This window comes from Pseudorca crassidens, chromosome 1 (genome assembly GCF_039906515.1).
Source record: "Pseudorca crassidens isolate mPseCra1 chromosome 1, mPseCra1.hap1, whole genome shotgun sequence".
Classification (NCBI taxonomy): domain Eukaryota; kingdom Metazoa; phylum Chordata; class Mammalia; order Artiodactyla; family Delphinidae; genus Pseudorca; species Pseudorca crassidens.
The window spans coordinates 122,437,360-122,462,216 of record NC_090296.1 but is presented as its reverse complement, the minus strand read 5'-3'; the positions used below and the strand labels follow the sequence as shown (position 1 = coordinate 122,462,216).

The window sequence follows — 24,857 nt, the reverse complement described above, 5'->3', positions numbered from 1 at the left end:
ATGCTAAGCATGGTGGAGGATACAAAGATGGTTAAAAGTTTGTGTGCCCATGTCTGTGTAGGGGCAGAAATATAGCTAATAGGATAGAGGCGGTATGAGGTGAGTGACACATCTATCATCTTAAGAACTACCTTGCGTTCTATTCTTTATAATGCTTTCTTTATAGCTTCGGCTAGTGTATCTTCTGTTACACTTAGTCTTGTTTTATACCATTCCTAGTTAGTTTATAGAAACCTTGTCACACAAACTAAATGTTAATGTCCTTGAGAATAGGTATACACAATGATTTCCTTCTTTTATATTCCCCTACTATTATACTTAATTTTTTAAAAACTTCAAAAAAATTTATTTATTTGGCTGCGCCAGTTCATAGTCACAGCACATGAGATTTTTAGTTGTGGCATGCAGGATCTTTAGTTGTGGCATGCGGGATCTAGTTCCCTGACCAGGGATCGAACCCGGGCCCCCTGCATTGGGAGTGTGGAGTCTTAACCACTGGACCACCAGGGGAGTCCCTAAACTTTTCATTTTGAAATAATTTTAGGCTTAAAAGAAGTTGCAAAAAATAATACAAAGAATTGCCATAGTACAGTGATCAAATCAGAATGTGAACGTTGATATAATTATTAATATCTTTTGAATTGAACCAAATATTTTCTTGTCCATATTCTACCTATAACATCAGTGTCAGTTAGACCCAATATTAGTTTTTGAGTTTCTTTTTGAGCAGTATTAACTACTTGAAAAGATTTATATTTAATGACTTTATTCTTTATTAGAGGTCTTCAGAAGAACGAAGAGAAAATTTACTTATTTTCTTTTTAATGGAATAAACTCATTTTAGCTATTACCGCTTATACATCTGACCTATATTGTAGGATATTGATGATCTTAGTTATCCTGTATCTTGAAATGTTTTGGTCTTTTATCATCTTAGGAATTACTTTAGCATTACTCATCAATTATTCCCAACTGTGCTAAAAAAAAAAACTAAAATAATAAGAAAATGGAAGAATGATGAATTGCCTAGAAGGATGATGCAGTAGTAAAATAAGTCATCACTACTTCAATTTTCTTACTTCTTTGCCCAAAGCATTACAGCATCTTTCGAGAAAGTGTACAAGAAGTTGGGGGATGCCATCTTAAACATTATGTAAGATGTTACCATTTGGGGTGAAAAGGATATGAAAGTTCTTTATACTACTGTTTTTACAGTTTTTTTACATTTTCATTCAACATGTTTGATAACCCGTAATCTTTCGTTTTCCTCTAATAATGGCAAAGACAAGAAAACTAACAGGAAGACATTTCACAGTTATTAGAGGAACTAATAGATGAAAGTAGTGCAACTGATAGCAACACTGTAGGCTGTAATGATGATGGTAGAATTGATTGTATAAGCCAAGCTGCAGACTTTGAGTCTTCAGATGACAGTATCCTAGATGAATTTTCTCAAACTGAAGAATTTATGAGTGGACAATATACTTCTGAGGGCGGGGTGTGGGCGGGGAGTATGATGTCCTCATCGAGGAATCATTCAACAGGAAGGACTTCAGAATGCAATATTTTCTTTCTTTCTTTCTTTCTTTCTTTCTTTCTTTCTTTGTCTGTGCCGGGTCTTAGTTGCAGCATGCGGGAATCTTCATTGTGGCATGCAGGATCTTCGTTGTGGCATGTGGGATCTAGTTCCCTGACTAGGGATGGAACCTGGGCCCCCTGCATTGGGAGTGTGGAGTCTTAGCCACTGGACCACCAGGGAAGTCCCCAGAGTGCAATATTTTCAAGAAGAATCCAAACCATTCCAATTTGCTAAAAGCATGTACAATGGTGTTCTTTCATCTTTTATGATGTTTTTATACCAAAACTTACTTGATGTGGTTTGTAAGTGGACAGATGCCAAAGACAGGTGTGTGTACGGAGGTGACTGGAAGGAAACATGTAGAAATGAAAAAGAAAAATCATTGGATTGATAGTTTAATTGGTATTTATCAGTCTAAAACTGAGAACGCTTGCATTTGTGGAGCGTAGAAGATGATCGTCCTGGGCTTCCCTGGTGGCGCAGTGGTTGGGAGTCCGCCTGCCGATGCAGGGGATGCGGGTTCGTGCCCGAGTCCGGGAAGATCCCACATGCCACGGAGCGGCTGGGCCTGTGAGCCATGGCTGCTGAGCCTGTGCGTCCGGAGCCTGTGCTCTGCAACGGGAGAGGCCACAACAGTGAGAGGCACCGCAAAAAAAAAAAAAAAAAAAAAAAAGATGATCGTCCTCTCTTCAGCAAAATTAAGAAGTAAGTTTTCAAAGTTGTGTTTGATCATGTGAGGGGGGGAAAAAAAAAAAACCCAAGAGTGACAGTAAGCTAGAACTTTACTTGAGATTTACGTGAAATCTAGAATCAAAGTTTATAGAATGGCTATGTTCCAAGTTCATCCATGACAGTTGATGACTAGTCAGTTGCATTGTAAAGAATAGTGCCTGTTTTGGGTATTTATATCTTCAAAACCAGGAAAATACGGAATAAAAATTTGGATTTGCTGTTCAAATTCTTTTTTTTAATTAACTAATTAATTTATTTTAAAATTAATTTATTTATTTTTGGCTGTGTTGGGTCTTCATTGCTGTGCACAGGCTTTCTCTAGTTGTGGCGAGCGAGGGCTACTCTTCTTTGCGGTGTGCCGGCTTCTCATTGCGTTGGCTTCTCTTGTTGCGGAGCACAGGCTCTAGGCGTGTGGGCTTTGGTAGTTGTGGCGCACGGGCTTAGTTGCTCCGCGGCATGTGGGATCTTCCTGGACCAGGGATCGAACCCGTGTCCCCTGCATTGGCAGGCGGATTCTTAAACACTGCGCCACCAGGCAAGTCCTAAATTCTTACTAAAATTTCTAATAAAGGTATTTTTAGCCCAAATGATAAATGATAATGCAATGATAAGTTTTTGTGGTATACTGAGGGTTAAAGGTGAATCACATGTCGTAAAGAAAGCAGTGTTATTGTCTGCATATACAAAATAATTGTCCTGAGTCACCTTGTTAAAAATTGTTGTTACACTGTAGTATGACGTAACTCCACCAAAGTTCACAGAAGGTATATGTCAAATGGGATTGTCATTATATTATATCGTTTCTCAACCTTGGCACTATTGATATTTTGGGCTGAATGATTCTTTGTTGTGGGGGGCTATCCTGTACACTGTAGGATGTTTGGCAACATCCCTGGCCTCTATTCATGAGATGCCAGTAGCACCCCTCTCCTGGAATTGTGACAACCAAAAATGTCTTCCAACATTGCCATATGTGCCCTGGGGGCAAAATCTCCCCAGGTTGGGGGACCACCTCATCAGAAGAATGTGAAACTACTTTCAGGGGAGGCTTGGGTATCAGATATTATGGTGTTTTGAGAAGAATGGGTTGTTAATTTTGTTGAGTGATTATTCTGAGTAGTATTGGAAATATAAATAGATTGACTTTTTCATTCTGGAACACTTTTTTCATTTTCTAGCAGATTTAAATCCAGAAGTGGATCTTTGGACAGATTTTGAAGTAGACTGTGGCAGGCAGTTTTACTGGGTTGAAATAATTACATTCACTTAATGCTTTGATAAAAATTTCTTTGCTTTTGAAGAGAAGCCTTCCATTTTTTCAAGAGTATTCATTGAAATAAACTGACCAGGGCACAATTTTATGTGATTTCATGTGATGTTGACCACCAGGAAGAGAATAATTTCAGATTTTTTTCTTATATAAATAAAAGAACTTTAAAGTGTGCCTAATTCAAGATAATATCAACACAAAATCAAGAGGCACTAAAGGGTCAACCATAAATTAAATGCATTTCAAAAAGAAAGTGTGTAGACTTAAAACCCTCTGTAATAAGGTGGTTTGTTCCATACACACTGTTACTTTGAACTTATCTTGACTGAAATAATTCTATTGTTTCCATTTAAGCCAATTTGTGAAATTTAATTTAAATGAAAATATTCTTTAAAGTTAGATTTTCCATTTGGATTCTGATAATTATGGAGAGATGTCTGGATATTTAGGAGGCCAACTCTTTATTGTGATTAAAGACATTTAGGTTGTAAAACTAGAAAGTTGGTTTTTATTTTTCTTGTTCTGAAAGGATTAGCTTTTACCTCTGCCCTTCTAACATTTGTCCGAAACGTGTCACATTCGCTCGTCAGTTGTCTTGCCCTACTCCAGAATACTCCCCTGCAATATCAGAATTATCCTGCTCTAGTTACTTTATTTGGGAATTATGATTTCTTTGCCTGATGATTTGGAGCTATTCCCACTTTTTATTATAACACATGGCCAGATGACTATGTAGTGTTCTGTGCCATTGTTTGTTCACATTAGTCTCTCTTTACTAGTTTCTGTCCCTCAAAGTGCCTTTATTTTTGGCTTTTTAAATTCCGTCTTCTTAGACTAGTGTTTTGATAACAGGGTAAGCTTCAGATCTGAAACAGTTGGAGACTGTAGTGGCAGACGAAAATCATGTCAGCTGAAGCAGGACTTGAAAGTAGTTTTCTGTCTTGTGGCTCCATCATTTGGCATTCGAATACTTACATTTCTACTCCAGATTGATCATGTATTCCAAGGAGAAAGGGTCTATCTACCATCTTGTTCCTTTAACCAGCTATGTGACCTTGAAAACGTCACTTAATTTGAGTATTAGTTTGCCTCTAAATAGGAGGCTTCTGGGTGTGCTCGTGTGACAGGACAGTTGTGAGGAGCACATCAACTGATAGCAGTTAGATATGGAAGACTTGATTGTTGTGGATCAGGAAATGTCCTGTTCAGTGCTGGAGCCCCAACACTAAAGCACAGGGCCTGGCACTCGGGAATTATTTGTGGGGCGAATGAATTGGCAAAGATTTTAAATAGCTGTTTATTGCCTGTAAGTCCAAAGTTACTGTAATATTTTAATTTCATCCTGTATCCCCCATGCCCTAATTCATCCCTAATTTTCAAGATATAACTAAACATTTACCTTCTCCGTAGACTCTTTCTCACTGTACACACTTCTTCTCCCTTCCAAGTTTCTAGTGCTCGTTAGTACCACTTGTGAACTAGTTTGTATTGTTAGCTTATCCTTCCAAGATTTGATATAATTTTATAGTTGACACCCATATATACACACTACCTGGATTTTACCATTACCATTTTTACAGTACTTCCTTTATCATATCCATCTATCCATTCTTCCATCTATCAATCCAAACTGATTTCTTGATGGTATTCTAAGTACATTTCAGACATTAGTACACTTTCTTTTTTTCAGGCCCTTGAAAGTGAAAGCGTGGTGTCCTGGCCACTGGACCGCCAGAGAATTCCTTACACTTTCGTCTAAGTACCTGAGCATGCATTTCCTTATCTAGAGTTCAATGCTTGTTTCTAGCCTTTTCCTTTTGATGCAGATTTATATACAATGAAATGCACAAATCTTAAGAGTACATTGTGTATGTGTTGAGATCACCCTGTATATATTCTGTAGCTTATTCTTTTCACTTATTATGTCCAGGACAGCTTTCCTTGTAGATGAACCCTGATCTTTCTAATTGCTACATAGTTTTCCTAATATGGATGGATCAAGTTTATTTAGCTATTGATAGACATTTAAATTTTTTATACTTTGCTGCAGTAAATATATTTGGCAGATGTATAGTATAGAGACCTAGAAGTGGAGTTGCTAGGTGATTAAAGGGTATGCACATTTTCAATTTAATTAAAAAATTTAATAAAAGCCTGCAAGTTGCCAACCAAATAGTCTATAACAATTAAAACTTACACCAGTAGTGTTTCCCTGCATTCTCACCTACGCTGAATATCATCATTCTCTTAATTTTTGGCAGTTCCTTTGGGAAATCGTTTTACTTTATATTTCTTTGAATACTAGTGAGGCTGTATATGGTCTTTCCAACTAGTTTTTAAGCTTTTCTAGGGCAAGGGCTGAGATCATCTACCACCTTCATATCTGCTCCCTGAGTATTTGCTAACTGAATGGATGAGTGCTGCCAAAGCATTCCTGCTGTTGGGTTGAGGCTGAAGAAGGGATGAATGAGCTAAGTGTGTGAGACGTTAAAGCTGAAGTTGCTCAATGCATGTGTGTGTTAAATAAATAAAGGAACTCTTCTTTCCTCCTTGTTTTCTCCTCTTCTGTGTTGAGGCAGGATAGTGAGGTAGTTAAGAATCCAGGCTCTGGGGACTTACCTGGTGGTCCAGTGGTTAAGACTCCACGCACCCAATGCAGGGGGCCTGGGTTCGATCCCTGATCGGGGAACTAAGATCCCACATACCGCAACTAAGCCCACATGTGCTGCAGCTACTGAGCCTGTACGCTCTAGGGCCCTCGTACTGCAACTAGGGAAGCCCGCACGCCAAAACTAGAGAGCCCAAACACCACAATGAAGAGCCAGTGCAGCCAAAATAAATAAATTAATTAATTTTTTAAAAAGGATATACTTCTGTATTCAATTTTAAAAAAAAAAAAGAATCCAGGCTCTGGAGACAGATTTTGTGGATTCATATCCCAGCTTTGCCTTTTAGCTGTGCAACCTTGGGCAATTTTAATCTTTGTGTTTCAGTTTTCTCATTTATAACATAGAGAATAGTAGTACCTTGCTTATAGGGTTGTTGTAGGCATTAAATTATTATTGGTAAATTGTATAGAATGGTGCTTGGCATTCAGTATATGCTGTTATTATGTTAACTATGTTATCTTTCCCTTCTGCATGTACAGTATTTGAGCATCTGTGATGAGTGTCTGGAATGTGACAGTTGAAAAGGACTCTACCTTGAAGCTTATAGACTTGAGGCTTATTTAGGGGAGTGGGAAGACACTTGACAGGCCTGGATGATAGGGTGGGGACTGAAAGGATGTAATTGGTAAGTTAAATTGTCCCCCCAGTGAGTAAGGAAGAATTTTGAAGGCCAAGTTAAGGAATTTAGGTTGTTATTGTTGTTTTGTTTTGGGGGGTTTTTTGTTTGTTTGTTTTTGGTTTTTGGGTTTTTTTGGCTGTGCTGCGCGGCTTGAGATCTTAGTTCCCCGACCAGGGATTGAACCCAGACCCTCAGCAGTGAGAGTGCCGAACCTTAACCACTGGACCACCGGGGAATTCCTGGATTGTTTTCTTAAGTGATGGGAAGCCATCACTTAAGATGATGGATTTACAGCTGGATTGGATTTGCATTTGAGACCAACTTTTTTTTTTTTAATATTTATTTATTATTTATTTATTTTGGCTGTGCTGGGTCTTAGTTGCAGCTTGCAGGATCTTCACTGCGGCATGCAGGATCCTTAGTTGCGGCACGCATGCAGGATCTAGTTCCCCAACCAGGGATCAAACCTAGGCCCCCTGCACTGGGAGCGCGGAGTCTTACCCACTGGACTACCAGGGAAGTCCTGAGGCTGACCATTTTGAAAGCAGTGTAGAGGGTAGACTAGATGGGAGAGAGGCTGGAGGGTGTTGGTAACAATTGAGGTAAGGGATGATAAGGTCTTGAAATGAGGGCGTGTCTGTATGGCTAGAGAAGAAGCAATTGATTTGAGAACCACTTCGGGAATAGAATTAAGAGTGGTTATTGTTAAAGAAGTAAAGTACAGTTCAGAGAAAGTGCAGACCCTGGGCGGTCTCTATAGTGTCATAGAGATGGTCTGGAAGGCAAACTCTGTAGAGGCAAATGAAGTTAAATACTTTATAGAATCACAGTCACTTTATAAAACAAATGATATTTTAATAGCTAAAAGATAGGACATGATCTCAGAGTAAAGCATAGTTCTTTAATACTTAACCTATGAAAAACTCACTGCAATCCCCTCTCCCCCCGCTCTTTTTCATTTTCCTATAGACTTCTCCACAGACCAGCATTTGGCAATCACTAGAGTAGTCTAATTACATCCTTTTGCAAGTAAGGAAGCAGGACCAAAGTTATACAGCTTCGAGTCAGAGTTTGGACTAGAATCCAGGTCTTGACAGGTACTTTAGTTTTTTTCCATAGTCCTGTGCTGTGCTCTTCTGATCTAAATTTGGTTTTCCATTTATGAGGTATTGACTGGCTTTTGGTTCCAGAGATTAATCTCAGATGTGTTTAAGCATCTAAGTTTCAAGCCAGTGGAACCCAAAAACAAACTGTGATCTAGATCATGGGTATACATAGAAGTAGCAGCCAAAAAGTCTTTAAGACTTTTCAGTCTTGTCCATTTATTAGACTTATCCCCAAGTAGGTTGAGATTGAGTGTTCATAGAAATTTGGGAGACTTAGTCCTTTGATCTAAAGTTATAGTCAATAGGGACTTCCCTGGTGGTTCAGTGGTTAAGACTTTGCGCTTCCAATGCAGGGGGTGTGGGTTCGATCCCTTGTAGGGGAACTAAGATCCCACATGCCGCACAGCGTGGCTAAATAAATAAGTAAATAAATAAGTTATAGTCAACAGAAAGGATATTTATAGCTTGCGATTTACAGAAAAGATAACATTGAAAATAGCTGGCTTGCAAATGAAACAGTTGTGCTCCTGTGTCAGAGTCTAACTTAGGTTTGTAAGGTGTGAGAAAAACCCAAGACACTATTTCAAGGCTGAGCATTCGAGTGGCAGGCAGGTTGAGGATGATGGCGAGGATGATGGTGAGGACGGAGAAGGGGTGAAGCAGCCTTGAGGAGTTCTTGTGAGGACTGCTTCCCCTCAGAGCATGCACGGTCCCAGGGAATGAAGAAAAAAGGTATGGGTGGATGTAGAAAGTAGGTAAAAGCCCCCCACCCCCAGTCTTAAAAAGAGCCTTACTTTAGGTGGAGAGGGAGTGCCTTGGAGATCTGTTACTGTATTTTTAATCTTACCACAGCAGTGGTGTCTTTTTAAAGTTTTTTTTGTGACCAAAAATTGGTAGGCCTTGGCCCTATTTTGTCTTCGGATGACTGGAGCATTCTTTCGTATTGATATGCTTATGTTAATGATACCGATGTTGGAAAAGCTCTGAGAAGACCCACCTGGATTCCTGGCCATAGTGTTTATTAGACTTTTTGTGTGCTGCAGGAAAGGAAGTGTTCCCCTACAGGGAGATTATTAAACTAAGGGATTCTGGAATCACTTTAGGATTAAAGAATGTTAGAATCAGGAGAAACCTTAGCAATGGTCTATTTCAATCTTATTTTATTTTCGGAGAAACAAACTCACATGGAACGAGGAACTTGTTGAGGCATACATAGTTTCTTAAATTGCCAAGTCTAGAACCATCGTCTTCTTACTCCTGGCCTAGTGTTCTTACCATGATACCATTTAATTGTTGAAACAATTCATATTTTAAAAAGTAGACGGGAATTATAGTACTAGCTTTTGAGAGGAGTTAGGAAGAAACACTTGAATGTTTTTATAGCATGTGAATAATATAATTAATGTTAGGGATGATGACGCTTGACAAAACCAGAGAATGAAGAAAGGTGTATCTTTGTGTTTTTAAATTGGAGGTTATTTTTCAACTCTAGTACCAGAGTAATTCAAACTATGTTATTATTTAAATTTTGTCTTTCAGTTATAATAATCTGTCCACTGTTGGGAGTGTGTGCACCAGCGTGCACAAAACTACCCAGTGATTATCTCTAGGATGAAGTAGATAATCATTGATTCTGGGAGTTGAGCTTATACCAGTTTGGGTGACTGGTTGTACACATTGTATTGGAGTGCGAATTGGTTTGCATGTCATTGCTTTTCATTTCTGCAGGTTTTGTAGTGCATCCCTGAGCATGAGTGCAGAATGAAGCGACGTTTGGATGACCAGGAGTCACCGGTGTATGCGGCCCAGCAGCGTCGGATCCCTGGTAGCACAGAGGCTTTTCCTCACCAGCACCGGGTGCTTGCCCCTGCCCCTCCTGTGTATGAAGCGGTGTCTGAGACCATGCAGTCAGCCACAGGAATTCAGTACTCTGTGACACCTAGTTACCAGGTAAACTGGAGCCCATCAAGGGACTAGGGGTGAAAGAGGAACACTGGTGATTTTACCCAATTAAAAAATTTTTATTAAACATTCATATATTAAAAAACTTATTTATGGGGGCTTCCCTGGTGGCGCAGTGGTTGAGAGTCCGCCTGCCGATGCAGGTGACACGGGTTCGTGCCCCGGTCCGGGAAGATCCCACATGCCGCGGAGCGGCTGGGCCCATGAGCCATGGCCACTGAGCCTGCACGTCCAGAGTCTGTGCTCCGCAACGGGAGAGGCCACAACAGTGAGAGGCCTGCGTATCGCAAAAACAACAACAACAAAAAAAAATTTATTTATGAGATATATGTAAGGTATAAAAAATAATGTAAACAGTGTACACTTGTGTATTTACCATGCACATTTTTAAAAAAAAAATGTTGTCATGACCTTTGAAGTTCACTGTCTCTCCCTGATCCCTTTTCCTTTTCCCTCCCTTTAGAGGTAGTCACTAATCTGAACTCTGGGTTTATTATTCCCTTGACTTTATTTCGTGTTTTAAAATCATTTATTTATTTTTGATTGATTGGAGTATAGTTGATTTATAATGTTGTGTTAGTTTCAGGTGTACAGCAAAGTGAATCAGTTATACATATACATATATCCACTCTTTTTTAGGTTCTTTTCCCATCTAGGCCATTACAGAGTATTGAGTAGAACTCCCTGTGCTATATAAAATCATTTTGTTTATACCGCTAGACAATAAAGTTGTTTAGTTTGGGTATTTTTGAACTTGTATATAAATGAAAACATATATTTTCTTCTTTGACTCACTTTTTTTTTCACTCAGTGTGGTTCCTAAGACTTACCCATATTTAGTATGTGACCAATTGAGTGAGTCATTCTCATTTAGTTATGAATTATATTAATATATCCAATTAATTTATCCATTCTTCTGTTGATGGACTATCAAGCTGTTTCCAGACTTTTCCTGTTAGACAGGAACTGTGGTGAACGTTCTTAGGTTCTCCTAGTGCAGTGGTACTCACAGTGGCAATTCACAGTGACAAGACAAGCTTGCAACAGAATGTAAGTCAATGCACTACGTTTTTTATCAAGAGGGTTTTGCTATAGGAATTTAAAACGGCAGTGGAATTAAACAGTGTGCTTAGTTGTGAAGCACAACTGTGTGAAGTAGTTGGTTTACATCCTGGTGCAAGCTCTTTGTTTTTGCAGACCACTCAGTGGGTCTGAGGGCACGGTAGGAAGTTTCTTGAGTGCCTAGGAGACGGATTACTGGGTCATAGGGTGTGCACATCTTCACCCTTAGCAGGTAATGTCAAATTGTTTTTCAAAGCTGTACCAGTTTGTTGTTGTTGGGTTTCTTTTTGGTGCATTGGGTCTTTGTTGCTGCGCACGGGCTTTCTCTAGTTGTGGCGATCAGGGGCTACTCTTCGTCGTGGTGCACAGGCTTCTCATTGTGGTGGCTTCTCGTTGCGGAGCATGGGCTCTAGGTGCGCAGCCTTCAGTAGTTGTGGCACGTGGGCTCAGTAGTTGAGGCACGCGGGCGCTAGAGCATGCGGGCACCAGTAGTTGTGGCACGTGGGCTCAGTAGCTGTGGCTCTTGGGCTCTAGAGCGCAGGCTCAGTAGTTGTGGTGCACGGGCTTAGTTGCTCTGCGGCATGTGGGATCTTCCTGGACCAGGTATTGAACCCGTGTCCCCCTGCATTGGCAGGCAGATTCCCAACCACTGCACCACCAGGAAGTCCCAAAGCTGTACCAATTTATTTATATTTACATAGCACTCTATATTGCTATCATTGCATATCCTGATCAACAACTGATCATTCATCTCTTGTCTGTTCACTCTGTTCTGTAAAAATGGAAGAAATTTGTGTTTTGCCTTTTTTTTTTTTTTTTTTTTTTTGCGGTACGCGGGCCTCTCACTGTTGTGGCCTCTCCCGTTGCGGAGCACAGGCTCCGGACGCACAGGCTCAGCGGCCATGGCTCACGGGCACAGCCACCCCGCGGCATGTGGGATCTTCCCGGACCAGGGCACGAACCCGTGTCCCCTGCATCGATAGGCGGACTCTCAACCACTGCGCCACCAGGGAAGCCCTGCCCTTTTTAATTATATGAAAATAAATATCACCATTTAAAGAAAAATGATATAATGTGACTTCTGACCCCTCAGACTTTATCCCACTGGTGCATTTCTCGGGTATCCAAAATTTTGTATGCATATACAAGCATATATTTATTTACCTGCCTAATTATTTAGATACACTTCTCTGTTCTCATAATTTGGACCATACAGTGTATACTGTTCTACTGTTTGTTCTTTTCACTTAATATATAGTGGACAACTTTCCACTTGAATGTGTGTGTAGATCCAAGTAAGTTTTTAAAAAATCATTGCATTTATAATATTCCATTCCAGGTCAGTCTGAACCATAATTTATTTAACTAGTCTGGAGAGGCCTTCTTCTACCTAAGTTATTAGTGACTTTTAAAAAGGTTTGGCTGGCACAGGAGTTCCCTGGTGGCCTAGTGGTTAGGATTCTGGGCTTTCACTGCTGTGGCCTGGGTTCAGTCCCTGGTCAGGGAACTGAGATCCCGCAAGCCATGTGGTGTGGCCAGAAAAAATAAAGTAAAAATTAAAAAAATAAAAATAAAAAGATTTGGCTGGTACTGGGAACATAAATTGGCATAATCTTCCTTGAGAGCAATTTGACAGTTTGTGTCAGATTCTTTAGTTATTTTTTTACCTAGAAATGGAATTTCTAGGAATTTATTATAAGAAAACAATCAAGGAAGAGGGAAACCCACGTGAAATAGGAAATGGTAATTCCTTAGGTGTCACTCTTCCTTTGGAGTCCCCCTTGAAGCAGTATAGTGCCTTCATATGGGACTGGGTGCAGCAGTCGGAGGACTGCTACAGATCAAATCGTTAGGTTAGGACTTAGAGGAAAGAAAAGTTGCGTGTTTCCCTTGGGTGATTACTTTTTTTTTTAAGATTTATTTATTTTTTATTTATTTATTTTTTTGGCTGCGTGTGGTACGCTGGATCTTTCATTGCAGTACATGGGCTCTTCGTTGCAGCGTGTGGGTTTTCTCTCTCTAGGTGAGGCGCACGAGCTCAGTAGTTGTGGCACACGGGCTTAGTTGCCCCGAGGCATGTGGGATCTTAGTTTCCTGACCAGGGATCAAACCTGCGTCCCCTGCATTGTAAGGTGGATTCTTTACCACTGGACCACCAGGGAAGTCCCTGGGTGATTACTTTTATCTGAACTAGTTCAGGACTTTTTCCTACACTGGGGATAGTTACATTTATTCCTAAACTGGAAGCTATAATGTGCTCTTATAAAACCAGCCATCTCAAATATTTATAAACTCCAATTAAGTCTTGTAAAAACCTGTCCAGCACATGCATGTTGGAATATAGAAGCTCAGAATAATAACTCTTCTTGCAAGAGGTATATTAGAGCTTTTAGAATTGTCTAAATAGTTTCTTTTTACTCCTAAGGTTTATTGTTTCTGTGGATTTGTAAATAGTTGCTGTATTTCCCACCCTCCGCTCTGCCCAGGGTAATCTTTATAAATCTGTGGGGACTTGGGAAAAAACCATTCTCTCTTAAGTTGTAGTACACAGCTTACATTGGTTTTTTTTGTTTTTTGTGGTACGCGGGCCTCTCACTGTTGTGGCCTCTCCCGTTGTGGGGCACAGGCTCCAGACGCGCAGGCTCAGTGGCCATGGCTCACGGGCCCAGCCGCTCCACGGCACGTGGGATCCTCCCAGACTGGGGCACGAACCCGTGTCCCCTGCATCAGCAGGCGGACTCTCAACCACTGAGTCACCAGGGAAGCCCTGCAACTTACATTGTTTTAAGGTGTCATGTTATTCGGTCTCCTTGTTTTGGAGATGTGGCAACTCAGGTATATTGTCCTTAGTTGTCTTCTGCAGTGATTAACAGTTCTGAAATAGGAAAATTTTAAAAGCTTTGGAAATTTTATATAGCATTTCTTGCAACAGAAATAGAAGGAAAGGGGCTTGTGCTTTTATTTTACTCTTAAACTTATAAGAGGACAAGAGAGAATAAAAAAGAAATATGTTTGAGGCCAAACCACCAACGATTTGGAAGAAATTTTAAAATTTTAATTTTAGAAGTAGCAAATAAGGGAGTTCCCTGGTGGTCCAGTGGTTAGGACTCAGCGCTTTCACTGCCAGGGCCCAGGTTCAATCCCTGGTAGGGGTACTAAGATCCAGAAAGCCGTGCAGTGCGGCCAAAAAAAAAAAAAAAAATTAGTAGCAGGTAAGGATAAGCAGCATAAATAAAACAAAATAAAAATCTTCTCTAATCCTACTACCACAAGATAAAATGCTAACATTTTACTATATATTTGTTGTCTAGGATTTAAAATCTTAATTGTATTTTTTTTCTGAGTGTTGACTAAGAATTTTTTTATTCTAGTATAGTTGATTTACAGTGTTGTGTTAGTTTCAGGTGTACAGCAAAGCACTACAGAAAAATTATATATATATATATATATTCTTTTTAAAATTTTTTTCCATTACAGGTTATTAAAAGATACTGAGTATAATTCCCTGTGCCATACTGTAGGTCCTTGTTGGTTATCTGTTTTATATATAGTATGTGTACATACATATTAATTCCAAACTCCTAATTTATCCTTAGTGTATGTATTATATATACTGCTTTGTAATGTGCTTTTTAAAAAATTAAAAGTTTAAATCCATATGCAACACATGAGTACATTCAATTTATGGATTGTGAACATTTTTAAATGTTAAATGATATATATGCATCTATATCAGTGCTATTCAAACTGTGGTCCACAGATGGCTGATGTGAATACTTTCATACTAGTCTGTAATGAGATAAGTACAGAAATGAAGCATGTTTAGAAACTTTTATAGCAGTTGGACATTGTAATTTTATATTTGTAAAACCTAGTAATGAAAATTATGGGCTTATGTATTTTTTATTTCACTTTTCTAGTAATTCATTTTTATTGTATTTTATAAAAGTAGTGGTCCATGATGGATTGGAATTTAAGAAAAAAGAAAAACTTGTCCTTTACCACAGATAGTTTGAGATGTGCTGAGCTATATAATTTTTAATAGCTGCAGAATTCTGTTGTAATCTGGGTGGGCTATAATTTATTTCACCAGTTCCCTTTTGTGGGAAATTTGAGTTTCTGATTATCTTTGTGTATGCAAAGATATGTGTGCATGTTCTTTAGAGGCATCTGGGGAAGAATGCGTAAAGCTTGAAGCTTCTTATCTGTATTTTGTCCATTCCAGGTTTCAGCCGTTCCACAGAGCTCCGGCAGTCATGGGCCCACCATAGCAGCAGTTCATAGCAGCCATCATCACCCAACAGCTGTGCAGCCCCATGGAGGCCAGGTGGTCCAGAGTCATGCTCATCCAGCTCCACCAGTTGCACCAGTGCAGGGGCAGCAGCAGTTTCAGAGGCTCAAGGTGGTATTCAACTCCTTCCATTTCTCTCTTAGCAAGTAACATTGGCTTCAGCCTATTGGTAGTGGTGTAACAACTTTTAACAGTAGACTGGGGGCGTTGAATCACAAGAAGTTTTACTTTGCTTTTGTTTTGAAACCTACTTAGATTTCCTGTCTTAGCACCAGTGCCTGATCCAGAAAATACATTCAAGAAATGTTTTTGGAATGTATGAATGCATGGTATTCAAACGTTCCAGGACTGAGGGGCTATTTTCATATGAAATAAAGTCCATTTTTTGGATGCCTCCTTCTGAACTCTTAGTTCTTAGCGTGGAATAAGGTTTTATTAACATACACATAGTTGGCTACAGTCCTGTATAGTTAATGGGCCCGGTATTATGGTTTAATCTTTTTATTCTTGTTTATGACTAGCTAAATTGGCTGGGATCATCAAGTCCATCCTTAGTAAAACACATGCTCCTTTGGGGGAACCTTTATGAAGTTTGGGAAAGGCTGTTATTGTGAATGAAGTGTCAGTGTTTTCATCTGATCTGCTGAGTATATGCTGTAGGTTTTCACCACTTTGAAATTCATGAGGCATCTGTGGAGAAGTGAAGCTTGTACGCCCAGCTAACCTTCTCTCTCTGTTGAGTGTTACTTTTCAAAACGTGTGATTGTGGTAACAAGTTTTCCAGATTTCATTTTCTTCTAGTTTTACATTTGTATAAAATTTAGAATCTAGTGCAAGAAATATACAATTAAAGAACTATAAAGAGATAAGATGTTGGATCTTTATTTGGTCATACCAGGCTAATTATATCAAGTAGCTTGTAAGTAGGAATGAACAGTATATCCTTGAAGTATATATTTTTGTAGCAAATATTTCGGCCCTCTCTTTTCCTTGATACTTAATCTAGTTCTCCCTGACTCCTGCCCTCGTTGGTTTGGGTTCTCGGGAATTTCAATATTGGCCTATGGAAATTAAATGTTACATAAATAAAAAGCACACCAAAGCTAAGCTATGTAGAGGGATTTTGTAAAAATTTACTCTGTCTATATTAGCTTAAGTAATTAAGAGTTGATTATACATAAGCATAGTTCTTAAAGAGAGTACAAATTATTTGGGCCTGTAACTTTACTCTGGGCTCTGTCTTTGGGAAAATATTTGTAAGTTATATTGATGTTTTCCTTAAAACATTTTTACTCTCTGCTTGTAGAGTGATGGCTGTGTACCAAAATGTATTATTGCTATGGACTTAGCACTTCACCAAGTCCTGAAAATATTTTTTTTTAAGTTGGTTTGGTGTGACTTAATTCCATATTAATACTGTATTCAGCACTTAATACCTTAATGTTGCAAAAGAGCTTATAAACTTACTGTTAAACTAACAAAAAATATATTTATTTCTATATCCCTTTTCCAGTCAGTCCTATCAAAGGTATAACACCTATTTTATTCTCTTTCCTCACTTGTGTATAAGTATATAGAGTGTGCTTTGTATGTTTTACAGAAGCTGTCAAGGAAGCATGAAAGGGCTTTAGAGTTGGGGTTATAGAGTGAGTCAGGCAGAGTTAGGTCTTTTTGCTCTGTTCTTTAGTCACAAGCTCTTGAATGTGATTCCTGGGCATAATAACTTGTTGAATTTCCTTTCTAATGAGGAGAGGTAAAATGCTTTCTTGTGCCTCCATGTGATTTCATTCAGTATTCTCACATTGCTTGCCGTTTTTGGATCAGTCTTAAAATGCTTTATAAGCATTTGAATCAACTTCAATAAATCATTTATATTCTATAATAAGGAAGTGTTCAGTGAGAATACTTAGGTTATTTCAAGCATCAACATTGTCTGTACTTTCTTTGTCTTTGGCAGATTGATGACAAGGAAGATTTGAATAATTTGAGGCATGTTTGGTGTGATTTCGTTATTTGTTGAATGCCAGTAGCATACATATTTGGCACATATTTAGCAAGTCCTCTTTAGAGTTGTTTGTGTTTGTCTCCCCAACAAGATTGTGGACTTTAGGAGGTTAGGGACCTTACTGATAAACGCCTGTTGAAATGAGCCAGGAAAATTCATCAGCAGAATTTGAGCCTCCCCAAGTGCCTCCTTAAACTTGCAGCTTTCAAATGACTAGTTCCAAGTTGTTTTTTTCTAAGCTGTGATTCCTAGAACGTATATGTGCTTTTATAAAGAGTTGTACTACACTTCAGGTAACTAGAGGATTTCCTCACTGTTCTTACATGCAGGTTTCTATTTATAATGTAGGTGTCGTGCTGGCTTTTTTAAGTGTAGTGTTATTTTATAACTAATATTTAAACAGTGGTTCATTATGACCTGTACCTTTTTCTTCCAAACACACACACACATCACATATAATTTCCTTCCTTCAGGTTTCAGCACTTTTTCCCTCTGTGTATTAATTATGTTACACCATAGAGTGCTTTTTTTTGTTTTTAATTTTTTTGTGTATTTATTTTTGATAACTCCTCTGTTGTGACTGTGAATGCTATTCTTAAATATCTTCCATAGTCTTTGTTTCCTCTGCAAACTTAGTGAGTTTTAAGTTCCATCAATTTGGTCATTAATGAACCATTTCAATATGGAAAATTCTGAATATGAATTAAATAATCCATTGAATTTCAACAAAAATTGTCAAGTTATTTCTAAACTACCAAAAGACCAACCATCAAATGAGTGGGTATTGACCAAGTATACACTTTTTTCTCTAGCAACACTGAAATGCTCTGATTAACCATGGCCATAGTGGAAGTTGGGCAACTCTTGGAATACTGTTTAATGGCTTATTTGAACATAAATGTTCTATTTCACGATATATCACAAGAGTAGTGCTTATCAAATCAGATGTTTACTTGTGAAACTTTCCTAAACTTGATGTTTTATATAATTAAAAATAATCCCAGAGTATGTAAGGTACACCTAGTAGGCAGTTCCCTTGGATATCTCCTGAGTAACTAACACTTAAGCTGTCCTAAATCACATTCATAACTTCCTAGCCTTTCAAACTTGTTCCGCTTTGTGAATGCCCAAATAATTTATAATTTAGTGAATGCTCCCTCTGCCTTATCTCCCATATCCAATCAGTCAGTCCCCAAACCCTGTTACTTCTATCTCCTAAAAAGCTTTTCTGTCCATTTCTCTCTTTTCCTTTGGTCAGTACTATAATTTATGCCACTCGTGTTCACACATGAGTTAGCCTTATACAATGACTGGTTTTACCTCCTTTTAATCTGTTCTGCCTTGCACCAACTCGTTCTCAACACTGTAACCAAATTGAGTACACTAAAGTGCAGATGATAAAAATCTAAATTGCTTTTTAAAAAATTATTTATTTATTTTTGGCTGAGTTGGGTCTTCTTTGCTGCGTGTGGGCTTTTTCTAGTTGTGGCGAGCGGGGGCTGCTCTTCGTTGTGTGAGCTTCTCATTGCAGTGGCTTCTCTTGTTGCAGAGCATGGGCTCTAGGCGCACGGGCTTCAGTAGTTGTGGCATGCGGGCTTCAGTAGTTGTGGCTCGCTGGCTTTAGAGCACAGGCTCAGTAGTTGTGGCGCACGGGCTTAGTTGCTCCACAGCATGTGGGATCTTCCCAGACCAGGGCTCAGACCCGTGTCCTCTGCATTGGCAGGCGGATTCTTAACCACTGCGCCACCAAGGAAGACCTAAATTGCTTTTTAACAAGATTTACAAGACCTTTCAGGGTCTAGGTCCTGCATCCTCTCCTGTGTTATCTCTTGTCACTCTTCCTACCACCATTTCTCCTTTTCACCACAGATCCTCTAGCCAAACTGAACTGTTTTCAGTTTTCCAAATGTACCAGATGGTGTCCAGTCTGGGATGCTGCTTCCTCTGACTTTCTTCATGGGTCTTCACTTTTGCTAATTAGTACTCATCCTTAGGACTTGGTTTAGACACCACTTCTGGGGGAATCCCTCCCTATGTCCCCATAGGGTTTTTGTTTTTAGTGTGTGAAGGGGTGCCCTTCCCATGTGCTCTCTGGGCATTTGGTGATTGCCCACTTGCCCCACTGTGTTATGATTTCCAACTGGATGTGAAATGAATTTCTGTAGAGCAGGGACTGTGGCTTATTTGTCATACTCCTTAGTACCTCACATTGGGCCTGGCCTGGCATGTTGTTGCTGCTTAGTAGATATTTGTGAAATGAATCAATAAACGAATAAGTGAATGATGTATTAATGTGACTGTTCTTCACTAATAATGCTATGCACAATTATCCAAAGCAAGGCTTCAGGTTTTATGAGTTGATTTTTATTTTAAGCTTGAGTTTTATTACTGGTAACATACTAATTTTTAATATTTTTATGTATGTTTACTATATATTTCTATTTCATTTACTATGCTGATTTTATTTAGGCGTAAATCATTTTTTAAAAAATAATTCTTGACTTTCTTTTTATAACCTTGAGATTTATCCCTGCCTCAGGTGGAGGATGCACTATCCTATCTTGACCAAGTGAAGCTGCAATTTGGTAGTCAGCCTCAGGTCTACAATGATTTCCTTGACATCATGAAGGAATTTAAATCTCAGAGGTAAAAGATATACACGGTTGTACTCAAGCTTTGTGCTTGTTATGTTGATTTTGGAAGGAGGATATACCTTATTCTTATCTGCTGAAAGATAAAGGATGCTCTTTTGGGGGGGTTTATGCTTTTATTTTCATGGGTCGTGCTTTTATATACTGCTTTATGAAAATTGCAGGCCCTAGACCTTTGTTTTCTGCATACTGGTAAATTTTTCTTAAGTAAAATTTTTCTTAGTACTTCACCTCAATCAGGGAAGTAAACTGGTAATGATTAGGCTACTTGCTTTTTGGATTGATTTAAGATACACTAATATTGTGGCATGGTTCATTATTATAAAAGAGTAACTGGTCTGAACAATGTAGATAGATACATTATGATTTATACTGGTGTATCAGAGGTTGTATCTTCCATGGGAATTGAAGTTTTAGACTTACTGCCTGAGTATCTGCTTGATAGGACTGTTACCATGCGTGATTGTATATTCTGTTTAAATTGTGACCAAACCTCTTTGATTATGAAGCTAAATGACTTTGGAATTTCAGAGTTCTTTGTGTGTTGTTAATTTTGTAATATTCAGGTTGATTTTTAGTTTCCTGTGTAGAGAACCTAGTGGAATGTGATTTTTTTTCTTGCTAGGGTGCTTGTTAAGCTTGCCACTTTAATATTTGTTTTTCCATCAGCATCGACACTCCAGGAGTGATTAGTCGTGTGTCCCAGCTGTTCAAAGGCCACCCTGACTTGATCATGGGCTTCAATACCTTCTTGCCTCCTGGCTACAAGATTGAGGTGCAAACCAATGACATGGTGAATGTGACAACTCCTGGCCAGGTTCATCAGATTCCAACCCATGGCATCCAGCCCCAGCCTCAACCACCACCCCAACATCCTTCCCAGCCTTCAGCCCAGTCAGCCCCAGCTCCTGCCCAGCCAGCTCCTCAGCCCCCACCTGCCAAAGTCAGCAAGGTGAGCACTTGGAAAACTCTGCACCGTGTGAAATCCATCCCTAGAAAGCACCCTCCTTTGACATTTTCCCTTAGTATAAGACTTAGATAGATCACACAAGTTAAAATTTCATCGGAGGAGATGCAGTAGTCGCATCCCTGTAAAGTGGTTCACATTTACATACCACATATTTATGTATCTGTTTAAATCAACACATCAACAACCTACAAGGACTCTTTTGCCCCCAACTTCTGCTTTTTGAACCATGAGCGTCCCAACAGATGGCAGCTTTGTGTAGTAGTACTTGGATAGCACAGGCAGAAATGGTCATCTTATGATCAGATTACACTGTTTTCCGCACGGTCATCATTTTACAAAAGTTACTCCATTTACCAGATTAGGTCGTATCAAGCTAAGCAGAAGATCTTGTTGATGACGATGATGATGGGGTGTTCTTAGTCTAGAAATGTATTGATACCGTAGTCATTAATCACATATGTCTATATTTAAATTTAAATTAATTAAAATAAATTTTGTTTTTCGGTTGCACCAGCTACATTTCAGGTGCTCAGTAGCCTCGTGTGGCTAGTGGCTATTGTGCAGGATAGTGCAAATAAGGAACATTTCCATCACCTCAGAGTTTTCTATTGGGCAGAGCTGGTTTAGAAGACTTTTTTTTATGTGAAGTTAACTGCAACAATTGAATTGTCTTTTTTGATATTAAAGATCTATGTAGAATGAGGGTTTTTTTCCTATTCTATTTGCACCTGTTCAGCAAGTGAGCTTAAAAATTGCATATGAAAATTCTTCCTTGTAGTTGGAGACATAGCCCACTTTTAAGGTTGTGTTTAGAAAACTGGAGACTGGAACTTTTATATTAGAATGTGTGAACCCTCTACACTTTCCACCCCTACCCAGTGTGATTTGAGTTGGGCTAAAGTGGCCTGGCCAGAGTGAATAAAGTATTATATATGTTGATCAGACACCTTGTTTCTCTTTACTTTGACCTTTCTTTCATATGTTAAACCATCTGTGTTCCTGAGGAGAATAACGACTTTTTCCTTTTAGCCTTCCCAACTACAAGCACATACTCCAGCCAGTCAGCAGACTCCCCCACTCCCACCATATGCGTCCCCACGTTCTCCACCTGTCCAGCCTCATACACCAGTGACAATCTCGTTGGGAACAGCCCCGCCCTTGCAGAACAATCAACCTGTGGAGTTTAACCATGCCATCAACTATGTCAATAAGATCAAGAACAGGTTCCAGGGCCAACCAGACATCTACAAAGCGTTCCTGGAGATTTTGCACACATACCAGGTAAGACAGTTGCCCTTTCAACCTGTCTTAACCAGGTTGCTCTCCGGGGATGGCTAGTCCAAGAAGACTTGAATAACCATTATTGTGTCCACTGATTCTTACTGGAAATTAACCAGTTAGAAACTGTGATGTGTGTTTATAAAGCCAGTGTGATTTACCTGACTTTAATTGCCTTGTAGCAGCCGGTCAGGATTTTTAAAGTCACTGCTCTGTGAAATGAATGCTTATTTATCTGGAAAGTTTAAAGAATGATTTAGGTAATATAGTTAACCTACAATAGAAGGAGGAATTTCTCTAATACTTTGTGTTTTATCAGTTGGTAGTGGTCCCCTGAGCATTCACATATACTGCCCTGGTTTTCAAAAGGAATTGTCAGCCACCATCTTCCACTCCTTTCTCAACTACAAAGTTTGAAGCCAAAACAGGTGCTGAGAACATAGACTTTCCTCTTAAGTGCAGCCCAAATAGATAACATACAAAGCCCCTACCAGACATCTCAGAAAGTGTGCAAAAGTGAGTCACTCAAAACAGTGGCCTTCTAATATGATCTCTTCCCATTTGCAATTTCCCATCAGAAAGAGCAGCGGAATGCCAAGGAAGCTGGAGGAAACTACACTCCAGCGTTGACTGAGCAGGAGGTGTATGCCCAGGTGGCTCGCCTTTTTAAAAATCAGGAAGACCTGTTATCAGAGTTTGGACAGTTCCTACCAGATGCCAACAGCTCTGTGGTAAGTTTTATTTAGAACTACACTGTTGAGAATGGTTATCTTAGATAAGTTAGGAAGCTGGAATCAGGAGACTTTTTCTAAATGAAACTTACTTGCTTTAATAAGAGCATTCATCTCTTTCATGTGTCTTAATTAGCTTTTAAGCAAAACAACTGCTGAGAAGGTCGATTCTGTGAGAAATGACCATGGAGGCACTGTGAAGAAACCTCAACTGAACAACAAGCCGCAGAGGCCCAGCCAGAATGGCTGCCAGATCCGCAGGCACTCTGGAACGGGAGCCACCCCTCCAGTGAAGGTAAGAAGGGCGCAGCTGCTCATTTTGACTTTGCGGGGCAATACTAGTGGACAGTGCTCAAGGGTTGACAGTTGGATCCTGGGTATTGGGAGTTAGTTGGTGTATGTCACAGAAACTCAATGCAAAGCTTTTTATCTGGCTTGTGAAGGAATGTTAGAATAGTGCTAATTGCTCAGATTACTGTACTTTTGAGTTCTTACTGGTTTTCTTTATATTTTCCCTCTTCTTTGCTGGTAGCTCGAATCTGTTTTTTTTGTTTCCTGCCAAGGATTTCTGAGACTTAATTAATTTTTCCTGCCTTGTGCTAAGAAAGAAGATTTTTAAGTTTGATAATTGTTTCCTAAACAAGTCAGTAGTCTCTGAGGTCCTCTTGTGAAAAGCACATATGCTCTGTGGGATCTCTTTGGTCTAGAGGCCTATCCTGTCCATGGTTCTTTGTTGGGTTACCAGATCTTATCTGTATCATCTTAATCTCCAAGGAAGGACCTTTGGGCTGCAGCAGAGGGCAGGAGTCTTCAATTCCTGTTAGTGACCTATCACGTGATGTTTCTTGTTAGAGTAAACACTGATGGTCTGCCTACAGAAAGCTGAGCCCACTCCCTTCCTCTTTGACGTGGGGCAGCTGTGCTAGGGGGTGGCTAGGTGTATGTATTGAATGTTGCTTCAGTGAATCCTAAAGCTGTATATAACGCTGAAGAGATGTGTTGGCAGAATTTAGTTAAAAAATAGCAAAAGCTAGTGGAATTTCTTATGGTAAGAAGTGACTGGTAAATAAGCAAATAACCACAAAGACTGACCTGTTAGGTGTTGTTGACACTTTTGAAGTACTACTGAAGAACTATTTTTCAGTGTTTATAATGGTTTCTCCTTTTGAAAGCAAGTTGAACATAGTAATAGATTATATTTCTTCACTTTAGTAAGGAGTGTTACAGGAGTAGCAGGAATCAGGTCAGCAGATAGAGGCCAATGTTAGTCTCCTCCCACACTGGATTACCCACAGGTGGAAACCCTATATTGGGAGATTAGGATTCCCTATCTACCTTCTCCTTATGCAGTGTAAGCAGAGGCTATGGCTCCTAAGAGGGTGTACTGCAACGTGGCGAAGGTAAACGTGCTGCTTCTCCAAACATTTATGCATTTCTTCACAGGTAGTTGAGAGGTGGCTTTTTTAAAGTAAAATTTTTGCCTGGTAGTTACGTATGGCCAATGCATATGCTTTGAAAGAGCAATCTTAAGTTGGTCTGAGTGGATATTGCTCACAAGGTGGTTATTCCTCCTGTTAGGAAAATAAACTTTTTTTTTCATGAATTTTTAAATTGAACGATTAAAAGGTAAAGGTTAAAGATTGATTTCTGTGTATTCCAGCTATTTTTACAGCCTCTTCTGCCTCCACAGCTAGGAAGACAAGGCAATGGCGTTAGGTTCCAAATAAAGTTACTTTTGGCCCATGGAAAAAAGTGAGGATATTAATTCTAACGTCACAGTAATGCTGTGACCATTTATAGAGAGAGTATTTGGGAAGTAGAATGATCTGTGAACCTCTGGGAAAAAAACTGACAGGCAATTTAAAATAGAGAATCTAAAATAGAGGAGTGGAAATTTTTTAGGATGTAAAGCAAGTCAGTGGCTTGAATTCT

At 39.3% G+C, this 24,857-nt stretch overlaps 1 protein-coding gene across 9 annotated transcripts in view; it reads left to right on the top strand.

Moving 5' to 3' along the window:
• Positions 1-24,857, top strand: part of SIN3A (SIN3 transcription regulator family member A) — a 68,285-nt gene that overhangs the window by 11,850 nt on the left and 31,578 nt on the right. For 8 of the 9 annotated variants that reach the window (XM_067754001.1, XM_067754018.1, XM_067754043.1 and 5 more), the window contains exons 2-8: positions 9,704-9,925; positions 15,225-15,401; positions 19,835-19,941; positions 20,616-20,898; positions 21,946-22,197; positions 22,773-22,925; positions 23,062-23,220. In XM_067754001.1, coding sequence (XP_067610102.1) covers positions 9,737-9,925; positions 15,225-15,401; positions 19,835-19,941; positions 20,616-20,898; positions 21,946-22,197; positions 22,773-22,925; positions 23,062-23,220 — 1,320 coding nt within the window. In that variant the 5' untranslated portion in view covers positions 9,704-9,736. Of the gene's footprint in view, positions 1-7,820; positions 7,967-9,703; positions 9,926-15,224; positions 15,402-19,834; positions 19,942-20,615; positions 20,899-21,945; positions 22,198-22,772; positions 22,926-23,061; positions 23,221-24,857 lie in introns of those variants that run through there. The other variant, XM_067754009.1, reaches the window with a different exon arrangement.